At 42.4% G+C, this 16234-nt stretch overlaps 1 protein-coding gene across 2 annotated transcripts in view; it reads left to right on the forward strand.

The window, feature by feature from the left end:
• Nucleotides 1-16234, forward strand: part of NISCH (nischarin) — a 116493-nt gene that overhangs the window by 61336 nt on the left and 38923 nt on the right. The window contains exons 13-15 of one of the 2 annotated variants that reach the window (XM_063427069.1): nt 2426-2528; nt 9238-9350; nt 13949-14004. In XM_063427069.1, the coding sequence (XP_063283139.1) occupies nt 2426-2528; nt 9238-9350; nt 13949-14004 (272 nt within the window). Of the gene's footprint in view, nt 1-1170; nt 1871-2425; nt 2529-9237; nt 9351-13948; nt 14005-16234 lie in introns of those variants that run through there. The other variant, XM_063427070.1, reaches the window with a different exon arrangement.

Below are 16234 nucleotides of genomic sequence, written 5' to 3' on the forward strand. Positions count from 1 at the left end.
CAAGATCATGGATAAGCATCTTATTTTCAATATGAGTGAAAAAGGGGGGTGAATCTGAAAAATGTTTTTAAGGTGAAAGCGACAGGATTTGGTGATAGATTTTATGTAAAGGTTGAAGGAATGTCTGCATCAGATTAGCCAAGGCAACACACCTACTTGTTAAGATTGCTTTATTGTCCTGAAGGGAAACAAGGACAGATGCAGCATTAGAGAGAGTAAAGACAAGGAGTTTGGTCTTGAAAAGGTTGAGTTTTATGAATCATGAAGCTATCCAATCTGAAATGAGGATAGAGAATGTGACACATGATCCAGCAGACAGAGATAATGATTAATTGTGGAGAGGTAGATCTGGATACCATAAGGTGATATACAAAGCCATAGGATATCAGGTCACTAAGAGAATCAGTGTAAATTGAGAAGAGATCCTTGAAGAACCCCAACTGAGAGGTATAGGGGATGAGGAACCATAGAAGGAGACACTAAAGGAGCCATTTGACAATCAGAAAGAGCAGTGTCGCTGAGGCAAAGGTCGCAAAGGGTGAGCAGGAGAAGTAAGTGGTTAACAGTGTTGAAAGTGGCAGATCAAGAAGGTCTTTGAAAATTGCGGTCACTAAGTCATTAGTTTGGTAAGGGTGGTCTCTGTGGAATATTGGGACTGGAACCTAGACAGTAGCAGATCAAGAAAGGAATTGGAGTTGAGATTGTCCGTAAGTAGACTATAAAATAGTTGCTACAAACACAATAGCAACTATTTCTGTCCTCGGCATATGCTTCCAACAGAAACCGGTGTTGGACTGGTACTCTTGAGCCTGCGTGCCTTTATTTTAAGGGTACGTGAAGACCTCTGAGCAGATTGTCTTTGTTAGAATTTGTATATATTTTTTTTGTTTGTTTTGTGTTTTCTGTATATTAGAGTAAAATTTGGGAATCACGTCAAGTAGCAAATAACTCTTTTTGCAATAAAAAAAAAATCAATGTATACACGTATACTATGCATTGTACCTTTTAATCATTAAAAACATTAAAATAAGAGATGATTCACTTTGGAAAGAGTTTTTGCTTTTGTTTAAATATATAATGGAGATTTTTAGTGCAGGAGATAAGATATCCAGAAATGGGCCAAAAAAATTGATCGTCTGGTGTTATTAAATTCCATGATTGTTTTAATAGGGTCCATCATTAGTATAGTATGAAGATCTGTGGATCGCCCCTTGGACAGAATCGAACTAGCAGAAGAAAATCCACGCTCCGTTTCCTTTGATGTCCATATCTGCGTATTTACAGGAGCACAAAGCCTGTTACATTTCCTGACGCTGCTCTTGGAAGACCATTGACGCACTTTATTCAATTTGAAACTCTTTTTTTGTGGGTTGCCACCACTCTGTTGTTTTTTTTGTCTTCTTCATCGTTTGTGCTTATGAAATATTCAAACAAATCAAGGTTAAGAAAGGAGTATAAATATAATACAAATGAAACGGATTTAAATCCCAGTGAACACTGCCAAAGCCCCGAAAACGTAACTTGCATCCACATCTTGATGTCCCTGTAGCTCGTTTAAGGCAGGAAGATTTTGTTACGTTAAATTATATATTTGTTTTAAAATGTGTACACTTCCACGAGAATTACCCTTTTTTACAGATGTTTTTAAACCTCCATTTTAAGATATACTAAAGGGTTTGCTATAAATATTTAAGGTTTGAGGGGACCTTGAAAGTAATCGTGATGATGAATGTTTAAATGCTATGGTTATCCATTGAGTAATCATTTTATTGCATTATGAATTATGTGGTCAATTGTTTTACATTTCTATTTTTCTTGCTTTTAACTGTGCTTTTTAAAAATGTTTTATGTTATAATGTTCCTTCCTATTGTATTAATGCACTTGCAATCAATTCAGTACTATTGATCCATTTCTGTATGTCTTTTTTGTGTTAAATTACAACTGATATTAAAAACATTATAAATATAAACCCGGTGGCTGCTACTTTCTTATATAAATATATTTGGGAGCCCAGGCTTTGTTTTGGACCCCTCCCTGTCACAGATGCCTCATTCCAGGGCCCTATTAAACCTTGTACTGCAGACAGGCCCAGATGGAATTTCCCCCCCAAGTAAGTGGGTTAATCTCATAAGAGCAGACATTAGGCTGTGAGAGTAGGACCTGCCAAAGATGGGGTACATTGACGGTGTGGCAGGCTTATGCAATATATGATCATATAATGTAACTAAACCCCCATTATTTTTACCTAGAGTAGGTGTTTTTAAAAAACTAATGCAATCTGTAAGGTTTGAAGTTGTGGTTTAGTGGATGAGTGAGTGCGTTGGATCTTGTGTGTTAGATATAATATATAATTGATTGTCTTGTCTGTGGTTATAGTGGTAGATGGATATGTGACTTCTCATTGGTTGTTACTTTGTTTATCAGATGAGTGGTGATTCGCGGCTAACTGCGGCCAGATCCACAGCGTCCTCTTCCTTTCCTGCAAACGCTTCCTCTCCTCTGTCTCCATCTGTTAGCCGCAGCCAAGGTAATCCTATATCTATATCTTGTAGAACCTCTAGATATTATATTCCCACTGTCTGCAGCTTCCGTCACTGGTACGATTGAGAAAATCCATCTTTAAATGTCATGACTCATCCTTTATATGTGTGCTTTCATTTTCTTTTACTGTGCTTTGTTATGTGTGCGCTTAAAGGGACACTATAGTGTTAGGAGTGCAAACGTGTATTCCGGACACGATAGTTTTAAAAACACAGTTTAAGTGTCCAGCTCCCCTTGCCTGCATTTAAATACGGGATTTTACTCGCCCTTCTTCCGGCGATTAACCAGTCTCGTCACAGCTGGCCCCGCTTTGCCTCCTTGTCATAGATCATCAGATCAGCCAGTCCAATGCTTTTCCGTAGTAAAGCATTGGGAGGCTATTGCGCAAGTGCAGCAAAACGCCACGCTTCGCCAATTAGCATCTCCTCAGTTGGCAGGAACCACTTCCTTTTACTCTGAAAATGCAGTGTTTACATTTAAAAGCTTGAAGGGACAGACTGCAGACTATACCACCACTATACGTTAAGCCACTATACATAAAGCTGTAGTTGTTCTGGTGACTATAGTGTCCTTTTAAGTCTGTACTGCGATAAGAGTTGTTAAAGTGGAGCTATCCGTTTTAATTATGGTTTCTCACACACTTTTCCCTGTAAACCCTATTGAAACATTTACTGGGGTAAAGCAGTGAAGTAAGAAAGAAAAAGCAAAAAAATAAAAACGCCTTTCTTCAAAGCCATTCTGTGTTTACCTGTCATTTGTGAACTCCGTTTGCTACACTCTCTTTACTTTAACCCCTTAAGGACACATGACGTGTGTGACACGTCATGATTCCCTTTTATTCCAGAAGTTTGGTCCTTAAGGGGTTAAACATGGAGTCTGTGAATATTTCTGGGGCCAAGGTGTCTGTAATGCCGACACCATCACATTAGGCACCAAGAAACACCTCTGTCAGTCACATTGACCATGTGTGACAAACCACTCCACCTCTAGACCATGTCTACATGCGTTCTATATTCCGCTCCAACTGCATGGTTGTTCTTGTGCACACTAGAGTTGTAATAAAGGGACCATATGAGCAGGTCAGATACCTCAAAAAATTACTTTTTTCAAAAATCTCGCTGGCCGGTAAACCGTTTATTAAAGCCTTTGAATCCAGCTCCCGTTAGCTCTTCCCACAAACGTCCCTTGCAGTCCGAGGTTTGGATCAGGAAGTCTCGGAATAAGAGCCACTGGTGGGCTGAGAGCAGGTCATGGACAGTCACCATCTCTGCCAGTAGGTGCTTGTGTAAATGTATTTTGAGCATGCGTGAGTAGATCCCTCTGACGTCAGACACGTCAGGTCAATGTCCATAGGGGTCCATAGGGGTCTGGCTTTTAAACCTGTGCATGAAGATATAAAGTGACTGAGTTTCAAGTAAGAAAAGCTCCTACAGTTGTAGAGAAGGTATGGCATTGCCAAATGTAAGTATAGTTATGTTGTCAATTTCTTCATGTTCTTAGTTTGTGAAAGAGTGGTGGCTGCTATTTTGTTTTACATGACTTCTTCTTTACAATGAAAAACTGAAATGGATGTTAAGAAACTAAGTATCACTTAAATTAATCCCTAGAGGCATAGTGAACGATCGACAAATCTGGCCACATATGATCAGTAGTAGTTATGGGTCACTATTTGGAGGGACAAAAATCCATTCAATGGACAACTGTAACCTCAAAACTATATATTTAAAAAAAAAAAAAAAATATTATTATTATTATCCTTTCATTGCCAACTGTTAGTCTCTCTCTAGAGACGGTCTGTTTTTAAACACTGTCTGACTCAAGTCCATGTACTGTATATACTCGAGTATAAGTCGAGTTTTTCAGCACATTTTTTGTGCTGAAAAAACCCAATTCGACTTATACTAGAGTTAATGTCTGTATTATGGCAACTTACATTGCCATAATACAGACCAGGACCGCCAGGCTCATTACAAGCCCAGCGGTCCTGTTGGGGGCTGCAGAGAGCTCTCGCGGGCTGTCTACTGATGCCGCGGGAGCCGGCCTGTCACTAGTCACCCCCTCCCTTACTCTGTCACTAGTCGCCCCCTCCCTTACTCTGTCACTAGTCGCCTCCATCCCTCTGTCACTAGTCGCCCCCTCCATCCCTCTGTCACTAGTCGCCCCCTCCATCCCTCTGTCACTAGTCGCCCCCTCCATCCCTCTGTCACTAGTCACCCCCTCCATCCCTCTGTCACTAGTCACCCCCTCCATCCCTCTGTCACTAGTCGCCCCCTCCATCCCTCTGTCACTAGTCGCCCCCTCTGTCACTAGTCGCCCCCTCCATCCCTCTGTCACTAGTCGCCCCCTCCATCCCTCTGTCACTAGTCGCCCCCTCCAATCCCTCTGTCACTAGTCGCCCCCTCCATCCCTCTGTCACTAGTCACCCCCTCCCTCCCTCTGTCACTAGAGTGAGGGAGGGAGGGGGTGACTAGTGACAGAGTGAGGGAGGGGGTGACTAGTGACAGAGTGAGGGAGGGGGTGACTAGTGACAGAGTGAGGGAGGGGGTGACTAGTGACAGAGAGAGGGAGGGGGTGACTAGTGACAGAGAGAGGGAGGGGGTGACTAGTGACAGAGAGAGAGGGAGGGGGTGACTAGTGACAGAGAGAGGGAGGGGGTGACTAGTGACAGAGGGAGGGATGATTTTAAGCACCGCTGCCTATGGAAACTTAAAGACTCCCTGCTATACAATGAGGGTGTTTTCTAAAATAACTTACAAGGAAATTAAGCTCCTATTTCACACACAACGACACAGGGGAGGTATCAGCAACTACGGTATGGCAAGCCCATAAGCCAGTGATGCAGGGTTTATTGATGAGGAGAGCAGCATCCTAAAAGGATCACACAAACGAGACTCAAGGAGTGTCAAAAAGAGTTATATGACTTAACTACACAGAACCAACTCACGCTGACCACCACGGCGAAACACCGCATACTCTATATAACAAGACTCATACATCAGCAAGCCATAGACCAGGTCAATAGGCACATGACGAAACTATAACTGTCCCATTATCTACAAGGCAATGAAGCAAGCAAACTCCTAGCGCGCTGCCTCAAAACTAAACAAGCAACCCAAAAAATATCCCACATAATAGACAGCCGGGGAATAAAGGCCTCTACCCCAAAAATCATAAGTGACGTCTTTGCTAGGTATTACTCGGGCCTCTACAACTTAGGAGGAGACAACACCACTAAGCAGCCCACAGACAGGGGCATATAGAGTTCTACCCAAACTAACACAAATACAGCGGGACACACTGATCAAACCAATAGAGGTCAGAGAACTGGGGAAAATCTGCCGATGGGGAAATCCCCGGGCCCGGACAACCTAAGCAACACGTTTTATAAAAAATTCAAGGAGACCCTTGCACCCAACCTGGCTAAAACTTTCAATGATACGATCACCACCAAACCCTGCCCAAAGAGATACTACTAGCCCACATTCTCAAAACCAAACAACCCGCAACGTGCCCACAAAATTTCCATCCTATATCGCTCTTCAACACAGATGCGAAACTGCTTGCCAAGCTCTATGCGTGCACGAACAAGTAGGACTTGTCTGAGGGAGGCAGGGATCAGATAATACCAGGAAGGTCATAAATCTCATACACAAGCTTCACACACGGGCAGAGGGGGGAATTTTAGTCTCCCTCGATGTGGAAAAAGCCTTTGACCGTTTACACTGGAGGTTCCTCAAATCGGTACTGTCGAGGTTTGGGATCCCAGACGAGGTGGTGGCAGTAATAGAGGCTCTGTATAGCTCACCGTCGGCACAGGTGCTAAACTCTGGGTTCCTGTCGGACCCCTTCCGGCTTACAAATGGCACAAGACAGGGGTGCCCCATCTCCCCCCTCCTGTATGTGCTGGCGTTAGAACCCCTGGTGATCAAAATCAGAGAAAACACATCCATTCATGGAATACAGGTGGAACGATGTATCACATCTGGTGGACATGCCCACTCATTGCAATGTACTGGGAGGAGGTAGAAACGACAATCTCAAAGGCCTTACGCCTCACACTAAATCTCCAGCGCGAGTGCGGTCTCCTATTCATGTCACTCAAGCAATTTACAAACCACAGGCATTCTTATTATTCCACATTTTGATTGCAGCTAACCTGCTAATAGCGAGGGCCTAGAAACAGGAGACAGCCACTGCGAGGGGGACATTAGTTGAACAAGTCACCATGAACCTTGACTATAAGACGAGTTTACACACAGAACTCAAAACAACGCAATTTAGAACTACATCCAAAGAATGGTGGGAATCATTCATTATTGGGGAGATGAGGGTAGAGCAGGAGGAAGATGAGATCTCACAAAATACGTGCAGAACCCAGTAGGGGAGGAGGCACTCACAAGCCTTCAAAAACACATAAACTAACGTCCCCTGGAGAGGGAAGGGAAGAGAGAACACCCACGTTGTATATAGTTGTGTCACTAGGGCACTAAATGCAGTCGCCAAACTCCACACAAACCAGTCTACATGCCATGCATATATGGCTCAGGAGCCAGAGACACAATCTACTACTAATTAAGGCATTAGATGACAAGGGCGACATAGTTAATGGTTACACCAAGGTTACCCCCTTACCCTTTTTCCTTCTGTAACCTACACCCTACAACCCAAAAGCAGACTGACAGGAAAAGTACAAGTGGAAGTATACCATCCAAAGATATCAAACTGATGCCCATAAGGCCAATGCTCATCTCAAAATATGTTAAGGCAATCAAGGTAAAAACAGCTTTACATAATGTAACTACGAGGTATGGTACCTAATCTGATGCAAACGCCATATGTGCTATTGGCTGTAAGACTGCACAACACTTAACCCCTTAAGGACACATGACGTGTGACATGTCATGATTCCCTTTTATTCCAGAAGTTTGGTCCTTAAGGGGTTAATGAGAAATGCTATAGTGATTGCATAGAATTACTTGTTTGAAAAGTATGGCAATGTTTAAATGTTACTGTGCCATTATGTCAAAAGCATACAAAGACAACTATTGTTTTCCTTTGTGTGTCTTGTTCTCCCCCAGTCCCTTTGTGTGTCTTATTCTCCCCCAGCCCCTGTGTGTGTCTTGTTCTCCTTCAGCCCCTTTGTGTGTCTTGTTCTCCCCCAGCCCCTCTGTGTGTCTTGTTCTCCCCCAGCCCCTTTGTGTGTCTTGGTCTCCCCCAGCCCCTTTGTGTGTCTTGTTCTCCCCCAGCCCCTTTGTGTGTCTTGTTCTCCCCCCGCCCCTTTGTGTGTCTTTTTCTCCCCCAGCCCCTTTGTGTGTCTTTTTCTCCCCCAGCCCCTTTGTGTGTCTTTTTCTCCCCCAGCCCCTATGTGTGTCTTTTTCTCCCCCAGCCACTTTGTGTGTCTTGTTCTCCCCCAGCCCCTTTGTGTGTAGTGTTCTCCCCCAGCCCCTCTGTGTGTCTCGTTCTTTCCCCAGCCCTTATGTGTTTCTTGTTCTCTCCCAGCCCTTTTGTGTGCCTTGTTTTCCCCCAGCCGTTTTGTTCTCCCAAGCCTTTTTGCGTGTCTCGATCTCCCCCAGCCCATTTGTGTTTCGTTTTCCCGCCTGCCCCTTTGTGTGTCTCGTTCTCCCCCAAGCCCCTTTGTTTGTCTCTTTCTTTCTCAGCCCCTCTGGTGTCTCTTTCTTCACCCAGTCCCTTTGCATGTTTTTTTTTCTCCCCCACAGTTCTTTTACGGGTCTTTTTCCCTCCCTTCCAGTACCATTGCGCGTCTTTTTCTCTCCCTTCCAGTACCTTTGTGGGTCTTTTTCTCCCTCTCCAGGCCCTTTGTGGGTATCTTTCTCCTTCCAGTCCATTTGTGCATCTCTATCCCCCCTCAGTTCTTGTTGTTGGTATCTTTCCCCCTTCATCCTTTTGTGTCTCTCCCCCTCCACCCCCCCACCAGTCCCTTTGTGCCTTTATCCTTCCCAAACCCTGTGAGACTTCTTACATTATTTTTTTGTACTAAATTATCTGTTTTGACATTTTTATCTGAAACTGAAAATTTAGAATTATTCTTTTTTCTGTTAACTGCTATCAAGATCGAGGACATTTTTGCTGATAAAACTGTGTACATATCTCCCTTTTACCTCCTGTTTTCCTGTTGTACCAACTCTTATATCATGGGTACTTTTAAAAGAAAAAAAATATATATTTGTACAAAGGCTTAGTGGAGGCACTGTAGTGCATTATGCCAAGCAATTTTACAAGAAAAATATAGTCATTGTAAGTGTAAAATGTTTAATGCATGGCTCTGAAATGTCTCTCCCCCCGCACTCACATCCCTTTGTGGGTCTCTTTCTCCCCCGACGTCCCTTTGTGGGTCTCTTTCTTCTCCACCGTCCCTTTGTGGGTCTCTTTCTTCTCCACCGTCCCTTTGTGAGTCTCTTTCTCCCCACTGACCTATTCTCTTTGTGGGTAACTCCCCCCCTTCCCTCCAGTCTTTGTGTGTCTCCCTCTTCACTCCTTCTTAGTGTTTCTTGAAAAAAAACGAGATTCTCCAAAACTGTTTCTTTAGATAGTTTGAAATTACATACACTTTCTTTTCTTTGTTCTTAATGATATATCTCAGGAAATCCAGACTTCCCCTTGCCCCCCAAATATCAGCTGTTATGGCTGGTGTAAAAAAAGCAGTTCTATTGATCAAATTTTTTTCTCTCTTACAGATCAAAACACAGCAGTAGGCAACAGAATATCTGTACCCAGCATTTGTAATCCTGCTGATTATACTGGTTCACAAGTAAAACCTGATGGTCAGGAAGAGAGAGAACCCATTGAGGTAACTATCCGCCAAGTTTAGTTTTTTCTACCTCACCTCCCAAAAAGCATACTCTGCTCATCATTTGGCATGGAATAGTTCAACTCAGTAGTGATTACTATAAACAAATATTATTCTCTTTTGAATTAATAAATACATAAACAAATCTTGTTCCTTGCATTAGTTAGTTGTTTTAAGTATAATGTTCTTTTAGTCTTCCTCCAATAAACTTTTAGTTAGCACTGTACATTCAGGTAGATCTTACCTGTGTTTCTGCCCCACTTGGGCCCTTCCGCTACATATAATAAATTATTTATTAGTGTTTTGAAAAATATCCCCTTTTTAATCTGTTTGTATTTATTAAATTGTTTTTAAAATGGTCTGAAAAGCATTAACTTTTCTCTTTTAAAATTCCACAATTTTTCTCACAGGGGGGGGAAGTGATAAAATGATTGAAAAATCCATTATATCTTAAATAAAATGGCGCACATTCAAAAAAAGCATGTTATGGTGCAAAAGAAACAACAGATTTAATCAATTGCGCCAGAAAGATAGGTGCAAACTGGTCTTCGACACCTTGCTAAATCTTTCCACTGCTCCTAAATTAATGGAACACTTTAGGGTCAGGAACACAAACATGTATCCCTGACCCTATATTGTTAAACCTACCATTTAAGTGACTTGCCCCTCTTCATGTTAAACCAGCCAATCATTGTGCTCGGAGTCAAATTGCAGGGCGTAGGAAGGCTTTATAAGACTTTCCCCGCCCTGCGTAGCTCAGTCTGCGCGGTGCCCTCGATGGGTGTAGATTAATTCTTTTTGTTAGCGTCTGGATTTTTTTTTCCTTGCATATTTATTTATTGAATTTTTTTTCTGTGCTCTGTTTTTTTATTTTATACGTTCAACGGGAATTATGGATTTTAATTTGGCCTTTTTTGGGGGCTGAAAAAAAGGTTTTATAAGAAAGAAGACTTCTAATGGTAAGTATGATTTTTTTATTTTTATTTTTCGAAATACAGGTATTTAGGTTTATTGGTTCCCCCTCACTATTTGTAGGGTATGGGGGGGTAGGTAGGCTTTTATTTTATTTGAAGGGGTGACTAAGGGCTTGGGGACCTAGGGGGGGGGGACTAGGGGCCTGGTTATTTTTACATTTATCCCCTACCCGTTGCCCAAGGGGCTGGGGAAGAATAGATACCCCCTATTGTAACTGAAGGGTCCCCACACGCTGCTCATGAGTGGGGGCTGACAATAGGTTCCCCCCCCCCATTGTAACTTAAGTGCCACCACCTGCCGCTCATGGGTGGCGGCAAGGAAGGGAGGTAGTAGGTCCCCCCCCATTGTGTCTTAGGGCTGCCACCTGCTGCTTATGGGTGGGGGCAAGAGGAGGGGGAGGGAGTAGATTCCCCTCCATTGTCATTTAGGGCCCCCACCCGGCACTCATGGGTGGAGCCGGGGAAGGGGGGGCGGCAGTAGGTGTCTACCCCCGATTGTATCTTTGGTCCCCCAACTGCTGCTCACTGGTGGGAGGCCGTTCAGGAAGCAGTAGTAACTCATGGGTAGGGGCCGAGGGAGGACACTAGGTTTAGTTTAGTGACCCCCACTCTTGGTGCACGTGTTGGGGCTTGTGGGGGACACTGTCCCCCAAGTTAATTATTTTCCTAGGTTCCACACTAAAGGTCCCTTTATTAGAGTGGGGGTCTTCCTTACAAAAGTGAGCAGCCAGTGGTTTAGTAGATACGTCCCTACTCGTGGTATGCCGAGTAGGGGCAGATTAATTACTTATAATAAGTAATCTTTACTTAGTTAAAAAGACAGATAGTGGAGCGCCGATTGCTAAAGTGGATATAGATGAGAATAGGGTATAGAAAATAGGAGACCTAACAACCTATACAGTACAGTACATAATAACACTTAAATCCTTCTCTTCTAAACAGTTATATGTAGCTATAACTGGATAACTATAGCATATATACAAATAAAATACACAGAAATTAATAAAAGTCCAGTTTTGGTTTCCCACCTAGATCTCCTAAGTTGTTCACTCCAAAATAATAATAATAATAATAATAATCATGCAGATCCACACATATGTAAGAAACAGATAAAAACATGTCTTAGCACATGTTCTCCTTATTCAAAACATTCAATTTGCTGGTTTAAAACATTTTCATTTTATTTAGATATTCTTTATCAACATAAAAAAAATATAGTAAAAACAGTTAATCATATATAATATAAATTACTAATCCAATTAACCCCTTAAGGACACATGACATGTGTGACATGTCATGATTCCCTTTTATTCCAGAAGTTTGGTCCTTAAGGGGTTAAAGGACCACTATAGTGCCAGGAAAACATACTCGTTTCCCTGGCACTATAGTGCCCTGAGGGTGCCCCCACCCTCAGGGTCCCCCTCCTGCCGGGCTCTGGGGAGAGGAAGGGGTTAAACACTTACCTTTCTCCAGCGCCGGGTGGGGAGCTCTTCTCCTCCGATCCTCCTCCTTTCCTCCCATTCGGCTGAATGCGCACGCGCGGCAAGAGCTGCGCGCGCATTCAGCCTGTCTCATAGGAAAGCATTATCAATGCTTTCCTATGGACGCTTGCGTGCTCTCACTGTGATTTTCACAGTGAGAATCATGCAAGCGCCTCTAGCGGCTGTCAATGAGACAGCCACTAGAGGCTTTGAGGGCTGGATTAACCCATTTATAAACATAGCAGTTTCTCTGAAACTGCTATGTTTATAAAACAATGGGTTAACCCTAGCTGGACCTGGCACCCAGACCACTTCATTAAGCTGAAGTGGTCTGGGTGCCTAGAGTGGTCCTTTAAGCCATATGTAGTCCAGACCTTATGTTAATCTCTCGGCGTCCCGAGACAGCTAAGTGGTGTTGCTGTTAAGGATTAAAAGGTGGTCTTCTGAACAGTACAGGTGATGGCTGGTAGTCATGGGAGTCAGGACCTCTCCAATTAATCTTTACTTAGTATTAGTAATTAGAATTAGGGAGCTATTTACTAAGCGGCTGCAAGATGCAGCCGCGGCATGAATAGGATCGGAATTTCATTCATGCGAATGAAATTCTGATCCGAACAAAAAGTTCCGAATTGTGTCCTAACACAAATGGACAAACTTTCTCATTCTGTTAGGACGAAACTCGGTAGGCTCGCTGGCGTTTGAATGCCGAATGAAGCAGCTGGAGGAGAGGTGAGTATTGTGGAAAATTGACCACGGGAAACGGAGCGGACTTAGCTCCTCTCCTGGGTCAAAGCTGGGTAAGCGTAGGATAAACACATAACACAAAATAGTCCCTACTTTGTCTTATGTTTTAAAGAAAACTAGATCAAACAGGAAGAAAAGAAGAACAGATCCTGAGAGAGTAAGAGTAGAGGAAGTGATTGGGGAAAAGATTAGTTCGATATGACAGTGCCACTTTAAGCTGTAGTTGTACTGGTGACTATAGTGTCCCTTTAAAATGTTCACCCCTCTTGAAACTGATTTAACCCCTTAAGGACACATGACATGTGTGACATGTCATGATTCCCTTTTATTCCAGAAGTTTGGTCCTTAGGGGGTTAATCAGCTCTTGAGGTTGAGCATTCAACCTAATTTTTTACAGCCATTGAAAGCTCTTGATCGTGATGAACTGTTGTTTGCAGATGATGGTGAGTTTGCAGAGGCAGCTAAGTGCTAGACTGGCGATGAAGTTCTTTTAGCTTGATCGGCCTTCTTTACTCAACGTATCCGAGTTTAAAGTTGACTGGCAGATAGAACAAGGTAGAGCTTATACAAACAAGCTTGTTGGGTAGGCAGCGTTCAGTGTGTTTATAGTCTTTGAGCTCTATGCTACAAGCTGTCTAGCTATTTACATTCGTCTACCGAGGTGGCATGGCCAAGTGTTGGATCTTATTCACCTGTCCCCAGTTCCTGCGGCTGCAAAAAGACTAAATCCGTAATGGGAAGGTTTCGAACAACCAATCAACTGATTATAGCTATTCCGACATCTTGTTGGACGCAGGGAAAGGCTGGCATGGAGGTTTTATCTGATGCAGGAAGATGCGATTAATACAGCATGAAACATTGACCCTGATATTGGTTTAAGAGCTTGGCTATACTTTCTCTGCAGTCATGGGAATGTCACACAATGGCAAAGCACAATGGGAGGTTCCATCAGTAGTGTCTGTGAAATAAGTTCCAAATGGTTCATCTTGTTTGAAATAGCTTTTCGTTGTCATTCTTTGTGGATTATAGCTAGCAGTTATCCATCCCATTATGTCAGAAAGCAAGCTTGTCAGGGTTCATGACGAGGTCCTTAACTGATGCTTTTCTGATATTCCTAAAGAAATAATAACGTTGCACCAGATTGGTGGAAGATGTCTTATTGCAGTAGTGACCAGCAATCATCGACATTCCCGATGTTTTTTTAACTACATCTCTGCGAATGCTCTTACAGCTAGAATACTGGCAAAGCATCAAGGCAGGTGTAATCCCTGACATCTGAGGTCTAAGTTGCCTACAAAGTTGTCTTAGAGGTTATGCAAATAGTGGTTTCTTGTGTCATATGAAACTGTTTGTTTTTTATACATTGATTTTTATTTTGTTTATTTTTTTCTTCTCTTAGCCAAATATATCTGGCTTGGTTTTGCAAGATGGCAACACAAACATTCGTGTAGTCAGGTAAGTGCTTCTGTAAACCCAAAAGCCACATCTTAAGCAATCTAATTACCTGTGCTTGTCTTCTGCTGTGATCATTTCATATATCATGTCTCATCAATACAGATGTAGCTTCACATCGTTCGTAATTAAAAAAGATATATATATATATATTTATATATTTTTTATATTATATTTACTTATCCCCTGCATTTAAAATATGTATGTAAGGTCTGAAAAACAAAACTAAATGTAGAAATTCACACTGCGGTACTGCCGCATGTACCGTTTCCTGGAACTGAGCGCCTCCGTCTTAGCTCCGTGTCAATCACCATTATTAGCTCCTCCCTTTGCACCTGACAGTCAGCGTAGAGAGAGGAGAAGAAACGGAAAATGTATTTTCTTTTTTTTTTATCTCTTCCCCAATGCAATGTGTGCCCTGGCTTTGCCAGGACTGGACTGGATTGAAATGTCATATGACACGTCTTTAATATACATCTAACAGAAAACATATTGTTGGATGTATTTGTATTTTGATTTAGCCTTACTTTTGAGTTAAAGGAACACTATAGTATTGTGCATACAAACTCCTACCTATGTAGCCCCCCACCACCATTCAGTGAGGGTTCAAAAAGTTAGTATTGCTTACCTGTCTTCCCTTGCCCCGCTGGTCTCGCCCTGGCCGTTCCGCCTTCCTAGCTGAGATCATCAAGATTGATGACCTCAGTCAGTCCGCTGCGTCCCCATAGGGAAACATTGGGGTGCTAGGGCACTTGTGTTGCAAATCACCGCGCTGTGCCAATCAAATCCTCTCTAGGAGAAGTATTTGTTTAAAAACCGAGCTGACTTTCTTCTCAAAGTGTAAGCACCGCTAGTGGCTGTCTCCAAAACAGCAGCGTTTACCATTGCGTTTTACATTGCAGAGTAACAGCAGCGTTTTACATTGCAGAGTAACAGCAGCGTTTTACATTGCAGAGTTCAAACTAAAGGGGCCACTGTACCCAGATCACTTCACTGAGATGCCTTTTGTGGTCCGTTAATTATTGGAAGTTTGATATACGGGGTTATAGTGTTTGTAGTAAGAAAATAAAAATCTATTATTGTTGTTATTGGTAGTTATATAGCTTCCACTTATTCCACAGCACTTTACAATATTATAAAGGGGACATTTAACGATAAATGAAATAATTACAAAATGGTACAGAAACAATTGGTTGATGTGGACCCTGCTCAAATGAGCTGCCATTCTATTTCCTTTATATTCTGTGTACCTATGCATGCTCTAATTGCCCTTTGTATGTTTTATGCTTTTTCTCCTGATGTGCTTGTGTAATCACTGTATGATCGTCGTTGCTTAAACATTATATTAAAGGACCACTGTAAGGCCACGTCTGCTCAATGAAATGCTGTGAGTGCCAGGTCCCCTAGTTTTAACCCTGCAGCTAAAACACAGCAGTTTCAGAGAAAGTATGTTTACTGTAGCGGGACACTCGGTGACCAGACTGGTTACCTCCACTTGCTCCCTTCCTTCAGCCGTTCAGGAACCATATAGCAAGCACAGCTACCCAGTTCTCCCCCAGTAAAAAATATGTATAAAGGATCAGCGCTAATATACTAGATCTTACAGAGATAAAGATAAGGCAGCACACCTGAAAAATAGGCCTCCCTCACAGGCCCTATAGAGTAGACAAAACTAAGAAAGGTGAAGGGGGAGGAGGCGCCACAGGTGAAAAAAAATCAACAACAAAAAACCTGAATATAAACTATACAAGCACATATACAAGACACTACAGTATATAAGAGAAAATACATACAAGAGAAAAAAACAAAAAGAGTTTGAAATATAGAAAATGGATAATAATCAAGAGTCCGAAAAGTAAGTCCAAAAGAGTCTAAGCCTGAAAATACAGCAAAAAAGTCCAAATAAACCTTGTCTAAGAAGCCAATCCCAATCTTGTCAGGGGAAGTATTCCGCAGTAAGGTATGGGCATGGGATATTCATGAGATCCGTATGAAAAAATAAAAAGACAGCAAATAATGGTGCAGTATATCCCAACAGGTACAAAGTACTATATTGTAAGAGGTCTATATGGTCCTACTCACGTTTTCCAGAGCTATAAGACTAGCTCTAGTGTGGATGGCATACAGTGGTACAATCCCCACTTATGGGATACGTGAAGTTTGTAGTAGATTAATATCTTGTTGGTATAAGGACCATATGAAATATAAACCATAATAGTGCTTATTGTATAAA

Source organism: Pelobates fuscus, chromosome 7 (genome assembly GCF_036172605.1).
Source record: "Pelobates fuscus isolate aPelFus1 chromosome 7, aPelFus1.pri, whole genome shotgun sequence".
In the NCBI taxonomy this organism is placed as follows: domain Eukaryota; kingdom Metazoa; phylum Chordata; class Amphibia; order Anura; family Pelobatidae; genus Pelobates; species Pelobates fuscus.